Genomic DNA, 9,491 nt, shown 5'->3' with positions numbered 1-9,491 from the left:
TTATGTGTGCTTCTTCATAACTTTTTATGGTACTGGTGCTTATCATGTGTTGCATCTAAATTTAAATAAATAATAAACGTCTCACACTCAACGGCCCCTGCTAGGATTATCTCCTGTCCGGAAACACACACGGTACACGAGCACAAACGCCCAAACAACGACAAATATTTGTATGGCCAATACAAGCGTTTGCCATGTGCGAGGATCGAACCCGCAACCGCCAATTAGTCCTTATGTCATAGATTATACATTTTATAGTAGGCAAAAAGTAAAGTTAAATTTTGTACCAAATTAATTAATATCAATAAAGTCGATCGATCACATACCATTGGAATATGGTTGTAATATCAGAATCGCGCCCCAGCAGATCCTGAAAATTAGCGATTTGGTTCAGTAATGACTTCTTTAATATTTAACGCAACACACATTTTTATTGCGTTTTTTGATATACAGTTCCATTCTATTAATTAATAATTTGTAATTTTTCAAAATGCTTTTTTTTTAATTTTATGCGTTCTAAACGTTATTCTTGAAATTAGGAACTCAATAAAAAATAAATGGACTAGATAGCTCGAGTTATTCTCAGACAGCTACAATCCCGACTCCGCTAATCCCTGCACAATTAAAGAATATTTTATACATTTGTAACGAACTATATCTAAATAAATTTTATTACATTTTATAATTATACGGATAATCGCTGGATGCGATACCGACAAAGTCAAAAGAAATTATATAAGTATTCAATTATTTAATGTTTTATTGGAGTAACCGTTTAAAATCATTTTCTGATTCGCTTCTCATACTTCGATTCAATTCATCATTATAATAAAAGGTTTGTGTTACTGTTGATTTTTTTGTGTTATAAAATCTTAATAGGATTATTTTAATTACCTAAAAAATTTGTTTTGATGTTATGAAAGTGTGATGTTGTAAAATAGTTCTATGCAATGTATTGTTTTAGTATTTCAAACGAGCAATTAATTTTATGTCTCGTATGTATTTGTTACTTAAAACGCTAATATAAGTGAGTAAAAAGAAAGTAAATTACAATGAAGTAAATGTTTCAAAATTAAAATTTCAGCCCATGTTGATATTTTAATTGTTTCATTATTATAAGTTGCCATACGGAGTTATATAGCTGAATATAATCTGTAAACGAAACATAATGTAGCTTCTGAACTGCAGAAAATACATTTTTCTATTAAGTTTTTAAAATTTAATTAATTAAAAAAAATCCATTTATTTCTAATAGTTTTTTTTTTGTATAATTATTAATGACTACGTATATTGATTAGTAAATCATATTACATTTAATTACAAACATGTTTATATTTTCAATTTGATATTAAGTTTATTAAATGATTAAACATAGTGATACCGTCTGTGGGAAGATAGTAAACAAATTAAAAATATCTAATTAAAACCGTTTTAATTATAAAAAATTAATAGCAAAATTCGCCTTAAACGATATACCTTTCAAATAATACTTACGTAGATCACAATAATTAGTGTATCGGTAAAATCGTTCAGTACATTGAGCAACGAACTCACACAGGCGAAATGAAGATTCACTTATTCCAGTCAAAGGTTACCACGAGTGCTCGAAGTACGCTACAGAGGTGAACGAATTTTGTGTGATATAAATATGGGATGTAATACAAGATCCACATTCAGTATTCATCCTTTGCAGCAAGTACAGCTTTAACATGAAGCTGGTAATAAAAATTTATATTTAGTTATAAATATATAAATTAAATTAATTTTAGTGGTGTATATTTGAAATTGGTTTTTGTCGAACGTTTTAATGAAATATTAAAATTATTTCACAATGTTATTTTCAATATTAAGTGCTTTAATATTTAATTTTCAGCTAGTAATCCTGTCAGTGATAGCTATAGGCTATGCGGATAAGTTGGATAGGACCTATCTTCCTCCAAGCAATGCTGCATCGGCTGGAGGTAGTCCAGGCGCTTTGACAGCACCCGCTATCCAATCAGGATCTTCTTTCGGGAAAGTTGTTTCATCTGGATCGGGATCTACTCCAGGACCTGCAGGATTTACTCAAAGCCCATTAGTTTTCAGTCAAGGGTCAGCTGGTATTGCACAAGGAGCATCCGGTTTTGGTCAAGGACCATCTGGTGTTGCTCAAGGAGTGTCCGGTTTTGGTCAAGGACCTCTTACTATTCAAGAACCATCCGGTTTTATTGGTCAAAAACCATCTGCTTACGGACAAGGACCATCCGGTTTCAGCCAAGGATCGTCCGTTTTCGGCCAAGGACCATCCGCTGTCAGCCAAGGATCATTCGGTTTCGGTCAAGGGCCTTCTAACAGTGAACAGCCGCTAAGTGGCTTAGATTTGTCTAACAAAGTTCTCCCAAGTGGAAGTGGATTTGTTTCAACCAAAACTGGTGCTACACCAGGTAGTTCATACGACGCAGCATTTGAAACAAGAATCCCCTCTGCTCCTTTAGATTTTGGCTCACCCCAACTAGAAGCTAATCAAGCTGGAGTAACACAACTTGCCAACGGTCCTTTTACCCAAGGTTTTGGACAGGGTTCATTCGGTCCAAATGGACCACAAGCTTATACACCTGAGCGTGCACAAGCATCTGCTGATAGGAGTGCTACAATTTTAAATTATTATAACGAAAACAATGGTGATTCTTATAAATACAGTTATGAAACTTCTAACGGTATTTCTGCTGGAGAAGAAGGTGTAGCTACTAATGGTGTAAGAGCACAAGGAGGTTATTCCTACACAGGTGATGATGGAGTGTCTTATTCAGTGACTTACACCGCTGATGAAAATGGTTTTCAACCCCAGGGAGACCATTTACCCACTCCTCACCCGATTCCTGAAGAAATATTAAAATCCATTGAAGAAAACGCTAGAGCTGCAGCTGCTGGTACCCAAGAAGGTAATTTTTTATCGTTTTTATTATTTACATAAGAAAAATTACGAATAATATTTGCTATTCACATTTCTATATTTATCATAATATACTACATTTATTAGCAATAACAGAAGACATATGTGACAATAGGAAATAAAACTAAAACGTATATAATAATTTAAAATATTGATATTTTGGTAATTTTCAGGTGCGTACCGACCTGAAGAATATGAATCTGATGAACCACTACGTCAATACAATGCTGGAGCTACTAATTTCAACCAACCTCAAGGTCCAAATGTTGGTGCTGTTCAAGGTCCTCAATCAGCTCAAAATCTATTCAACAGACCTGAAAGCAACCAATTCCCTGGAAGTCTAGATCAATTCACACAAAAGCGTCCAATTGGTATATCTGGCCAGTATGGACCACAGAGCGCTGGCTCATTCGGACAATTTAATGAAAAGTCATCTGCGGGATTAAGTCAAACAATTCAAGGCCAAGATCAAGGTACTAACGGATACAATTACAAACAACCACAAAGTAACTTTGAATCGACTGGTCTTGGACAACGTCCTTCAAGCCAATTTCGCCCACAAGCAAATGCTCAAGAACAGAAAGATTTCTCTTTAAATATAGGTTCTTCCAAATCAGGATCCAACAATCAAGGTTCTGCACCTGTTGCTAATGGCATAACTAGCGTTTCTCCCTTAGGTGGTTGGCAAACTCAATACCAGACTGGATTAAGTCAATCAGCTGATACTGGTAGCACATCAAGTCAAGGTCAACAGTCTTCATTTGGATCTTCACAAGGTTCTCAATACAGACCCGGAAGCACACCATTTGGACCTATAGGTACACCAGGACAAGGTAACCAGTACCAGCTAAACACCAACCAGAACGCATTTGGTGTAAATAGAGCTAACCAAGACAATCAGAATGGTGGACTAATCATTGGTCAAGACAACCAAAATCAATACGGAAATAAACTATCTAGTGATTCCATTGTTGGCATACCAAAAACTTCCCCAACCTACAATCAAAACACTCAGTCGTCGAGTGCATTTGGACGCGGTACTCAGCAAAATGGAAACCAGGCTCTTGGTTCCAAAGTTGGATCAAACCAAGGTGTGTCACAGTTTGGTGCAGGCAATCAAGCTTTTGGATCCAGTGTTACAACCTCAGCTGGTGTAAGAGACTCACAACCAATTCAAGCTCCTTATCAATACAACCGACCTAGTCAGGGTTTCGATTCTCAGCCACAAAGGCCTGGTTTCAATGGACCGCAAAGTCCAACTCCGGTGAGCCAAGGCATTCAAAGAGTACCAGAACAATTTGGTGGACCTCGTCAACCGCCGAGCTTCAGTCCAGAACAGGGTTACAAATATTAGACCAAAGCGATAGCGAATTTAGGAATAACATAGTTCGACGTAAGGAAATCACAAATCGAATATATCAGCATACGAAAATATTAAAAAAAATTTTTTTGTACATTATGTATAAAAACGAATGAGATAAATCACTGTGTGATTGTAACCGAATAAACGTATCGAAATATCGAAATACAATATATTCATTTTATTTACAACCTCGATAAGTCTATTTAAACACCTAAATATATAATTTTAAAGATTAGTTGATAATGATCGGTATTCCGATCAAGAGTACGACCATAGCGACGTAATTACTAAATTATACCCTACAAATAGATTTGACCCTCACAAAATAATGCCCACGAATTACCACTATTACGAATGAAAATGCCCATTAAACCAAAAATAAAACTTTATATTAAACGTTTGTAAACAACGTATTTAACAAAATACATGATCCATTTGATTTAATTAAAAAAATAAAAATGTTTAGAATTCCTAATGTGTGGGTAACACAAAAATAAAATTGTACAAGTTTAAATAAAAATAGTCCAAAAAAGAATATTTTTTTAGATAAATATTAAAATAGAAAATACATAAAAGAGAAAAAGACTTAAAAGACTTTATTTTTAAAAATAATAAATTATTATAAATACTTAAAATTGCGACAATAAACAGCAATTAGCAATATTAAAACCCAAATAACTGATTATTTTTGAAAACTTCTTAGACAATGCTAAAAAGTAACAGGGTCAAATTACCAATTTTTCGAAGAAATATCACATAACTTAATTATTTATGTTCTGATTTAATTAACCATTTAAAATAAATACAATAAGTCCATTAAAATTGTGTTATTTTTTCACATAATAATTTTTTTCGTTTAGAACGAGTTCATAGCATTACAAAATGTGATTTTATCTAATATGCCGATTTATCTGAGAGATATCCTTTACAGTAAACCATATATGAAATCGAATGTCGTCTTTACTCGTGCTCCGTCAAACGGATCTTCCATAGGTCACAGAATATCATGACTAAAGCTTTGCGTTCAAAATAAGCTTCTAACATCTGCACTAGGTAACCCGTGCGGTTTTATACGCGTTTCGATTTTAGTTAATTCGTTGTGTGATATTTTATAGCCACGGAGTGGTAATTCACTTAATATTTCAATGGTTTTCTTATTCAAATTAATAATTTGTTATTATCTATACAAATAAATATAATTGGAGTGTCTGTTTGTAATATAAAATAACCACTTTTTACGAAATGACGGGACTTTCACTGGTAGATAGCTGATACAGTAAGGAGTAATTTAGGCTACTTTTATTTTAGTTTTTTTTTTTCAAATTTGCGAACTGAAGAATAACTTTTTTGTTAAATTCCACGCGAATGAAGTCGTGGGCACAGTTAGTTATATTATAAAATAATAGGTTCGGAATACATTGATTCTATTGAGAAGAGTCAAAGAAAAAGTCAACAGCTATTGGATTAATATACAAACATAATAACTTTACAAATCAAGTTAAACAACTTATAAAATTTTTATCTTCAGAAATCATTTTTGTACTAGAAGTTTAGCCAAGCCATGCTTAACCCTGTAATATCCCACTGTTGGACATAGGCCTCTTTCCCCATGTAGGAGAAGGATCAGAGCTTAATCCACCACGCTGCTCCAATGCGGTTTGGTGGATACATTCCCTACTAAAAGTAATTATTGCTATCAGATGCACATGATAACAATCGGGACCGACAGCTTAACGTGCTCTCTGAGACACGGTGGGGAGATCCACAAGGACCAACGAACAGGCCGGAAATAAATATTAGTATAAACACAAATGTCCACTCGAGCGAGAATCGGACCCGCGACCGTCGGTGTTTAGGCGCCGCCGACACGACACACACACACCATTAGACCAGAGCGGTCGTCTGAGATGACATAGTGAGGATAGGAGACATATTGTATCTACTACAGACAAATAGAATCTAAGGTATTTTGTACGTTAAAGGTAATTTTGACTTTATCCTCGCTTCCCGCTGTCTGTATACTCAGATCTTTAAAACTACGCAACGGATTTTGATGCGGTTTTCTTAAGTAAATAGAGTGATTTCAGATAAAGGTTTATAATTATGTATAATGCATAATATAGTAGAGGAACACTGATAGTTTTTTCAAACCGTGCAAAGCCGGGGCGGGTCGCCAGTATTATTATATTTTATATTAAATCTAAGTGAATATCTTTTACATTTTTTTGAGTTATTAGCGTATCTTTCTTTATGTATACCTCAATCGTCAGCCTCTAAATATTTGATTATATTTATTTATTTTTAATCACGTCGTAAGAAATTTTCTCTTCTAGCGTACTAATAATTTATCATACTATAGTGTGTATAACTAAAACAACAAAATCAAAATCAAAATCAAAAATAGCTTTATTCAAATAGGCTCCAAGAGCACTTTCGAATCGTCATTTTACAAATTAAAACTTTAAAAATAAATTATTATATTTGTAGAAGTAAAGCTACCACCGATTCGGAATGTAGATTCTGCAGAGAAGAATCGGCAAGAAACTACAGAACTACTAAGAAACTACTACTAACTAAGAAAGAAGAGTGAAAAAGATTTTATATCATAGTTTAAAAGATACAGAAGCAATTCTTATTCAGTACTAACTAAACGTTAGATTGTATTGTATTATGTTCGTATGGGTATCGCCAAACATTTTGTATTTCCAGGATATGAAATTTTAATTGATTTTTAAGAATTGGTACAAGTCATGGTGGCTGTGTATAGCAAAATTTATAGATGATTAATGATATTAATCGTGTTTTATACATATATTGTCTCATTAAGACAATCATCACTTCAGCCTATCGCAGTCCACTGCTGGACATAGGCCTCCACAAGTTCGCGCCAAAAATGGCGTGAATGTCAGAATGACGTGACTAATTAAGACAATGGTAAGTATGTGTAGACGTCGCGTTGTCGCAGCGGTCACAGCACTTACTCTTGTGCTAGCGGTCGCAGGTCGCTTATGCAGGCTTTTGATAATCATTTTTATTGCCCCTATAGATGTTTTTCTTGATATAAGCAGTTGTGTTTATGAATTATATGTGTCTACCTGGACAAACAAAGGAGAAAAGCCTACTAGAGTCCGTTGAGTGTGTAATGTTTCAAGCTTTTTATATCAACGTATTCTAATCCTGGTTGTAAGTAACGTGTAGTGGTAACCCTAGCTCGCATGGTTGCCTAGACAGGTAGTCACGATTTTGTCTATGTGCTTCAGTAAATGTCACCTAGAATCTAGCAATGAAAATACTTATTGTTCTTTGTTTTATCAAAGAATTGATTTACTGCCTTGAGGTATATTCTAATTTAATTTTGATTCTTAAACGATAAACTATACGAAATTTGTTAAATGTTTGAAATGAGAATTCAGTTTCAACATTTGACTTATTGATGTACGAAATAATTATATAAATAAAAGTTGAGAAAAATGTTATAATGGTTTAGTAAGTTATGATATCATTAAGTATTCCAAATTCTGTATTTATAAATACTTGTAGTTGTCCAATGGTCGAAATTTGACCATAATTAATTGAAATAATATAATTGTGTTTGCTCGCAAACGAAAAAAACCGACTTCAATTACATCATTAAAAAGGGGTAAAAAGTTTTTGCTTTACGTATTAATATATAGATTAAAACTGGTAAACATATCAGCTGTCAAGTTATGTTCGAATTTTGAAAATAAAATGAATTAGAATCTACATAATAACAACAGATAAAGAAGAAAAAATAAAACTTCAAACGTACAAATAAAAAAATTTAACATAAGATTAGCAAATTATATTCGCCAAGCCCAATTACCATTATAGAGATCACGTACCGGTAAGTACATTTACTTAACGAACGTTCATTTTGATCATCACGTGTGAAACACAATATTTTGAAACAGTTATTTTAAAGGCATGACGAAATATCATTAGGTGCATCGTGCGAAACGGTCCGACAGGTTGTGTTGGGTTGCCTTTATTTTTAGAGTTCCGTCATTAGTTCGTAATTGGTTTTCAAAGATTGCACTGAGACGATTTGGTGAAGTGTGGTCACACATATAAAATTCGATTTTCAACTTAATGTTTTGCAAATACTTCTACGACATATCTTCTAGTTTTGAAATAATATATTTAATACCAAATTGTGTCATTCTATTTTTTACCGACTTCCAAAGAAGGAGGAGATTTTGTAAAGTAATCGCTATTTTTTATTATATTATTTAGATCCCCTGTGTGGCTACGGTAGTAAAGAATATAGCCACCCCTCTCTACCCTTGGTTGTCGTACGAGGCGACTAAGGGATAACATAGTTCCACTACCACCTTGGAACTTATAAAGCCGACCGATGGCGAAATAACCATCCAACTGCTGGCTTTGAAATACACAGACCGAAGACGGGCAGCAGCGACTTCGGTGCGACAAAGCCAGCCCTGCGGTCACCAATCCGCCTGCCCAGCGTGGTGACTATGGGAAAAACATATGACTTGACACAATTTTTGGCGCGAACTTGTGGAGGCCTGTGTCCAGCAGTGGACTGTAATAGGCTGAAATGATGATGATGATGATTTAGTTAATTCAACAGTTTAAATTCATAAATTTTTCCATAAAACATTATATAAACATCACTAAAAAGTATAATTGTGTTTGCTCACAAACGAAAAAAAAATTGACTTCAATTATATCCACAAGTAATACAACGTAGGTACACGAATAAATATGCGAACAAGCCAGCCCTGCGGTCACCAACCCGCCTGCCCAGTGTGGTGACTATGGGCAATCCACATGAGTTCGCGCCAAAAATGGCGCGAACTTGTAGAGGCTTAAGTCCAGCAGTGGACTGCAATTGTGATAATGATGATGATGACACGAAAAAATGGTCAAATAAATACGTGTTATCGAAGATCAGTCAAAAAGTAGTTACCAGATGTCGATCAAATTTAAATAGCACTACATGACAAGCATCAGGTTCCGATTAAAAAAAGAATCTTTAAAACGGTACACCCAGTGAAAAGTCCTGAGGTAAAATACAGAATTAAAATACAATCGAACTGAGAACCTCTTTTTTGGAAGTCGCTTAGCAACATATTGCAATTTATTTTAAAGAAATCGGTAATGTCGTGAGAAAACTTACGTATACCGTGAGAATTCGGAGACACGCTCATGTAT

General features: G+C 34.3%; 1 protein-coding gene across 1 annotated transcript; it reads left to right on the top strand.

Moving 5' to 3' along the window:
* The first annotated feature begins 1,709 nt into the window (after positions 1-1,709).
* Positions 1,710-4,286, top strand: LOC123661431 (spidroin-2-like). The gene is made up of 3 exons (XM_045596392.1): positions 1,710-1,718; positions 1,874-2,921; positions 3,106-4,286. Exons 1-3 carry the CDS (start codon positions 1,710-1,712, stop codon positions 4,284-4,286), a joined length of 2,238 nt encoding a protein of 745 aa, XP_045452348.1.
* The last annotated feature ends 5,205 nt before the right edge of the window (positions 4,287-9,491 follow it).

The sequence above is a fragment of the Melitaea cinxia genome, chromosome 17, assembly GCF_905220565.1.
Source record: "Melitaea cinxia chromosome 17, ilMelCinx1.1, whole genome shotgun sequence".
Classification (NCBI taxonomy): Eukaryota; Metazoa; Arthropoda; class Insecta; order Lepidoptera; family Nymphalidae; genus Melitaea; species Melitaea cinxia.
The sequence above is the reverse complement of the archived record's forward strand: the minus strand, read 5'-3'. Positions and strand labels throughout refer to the sequence as shown.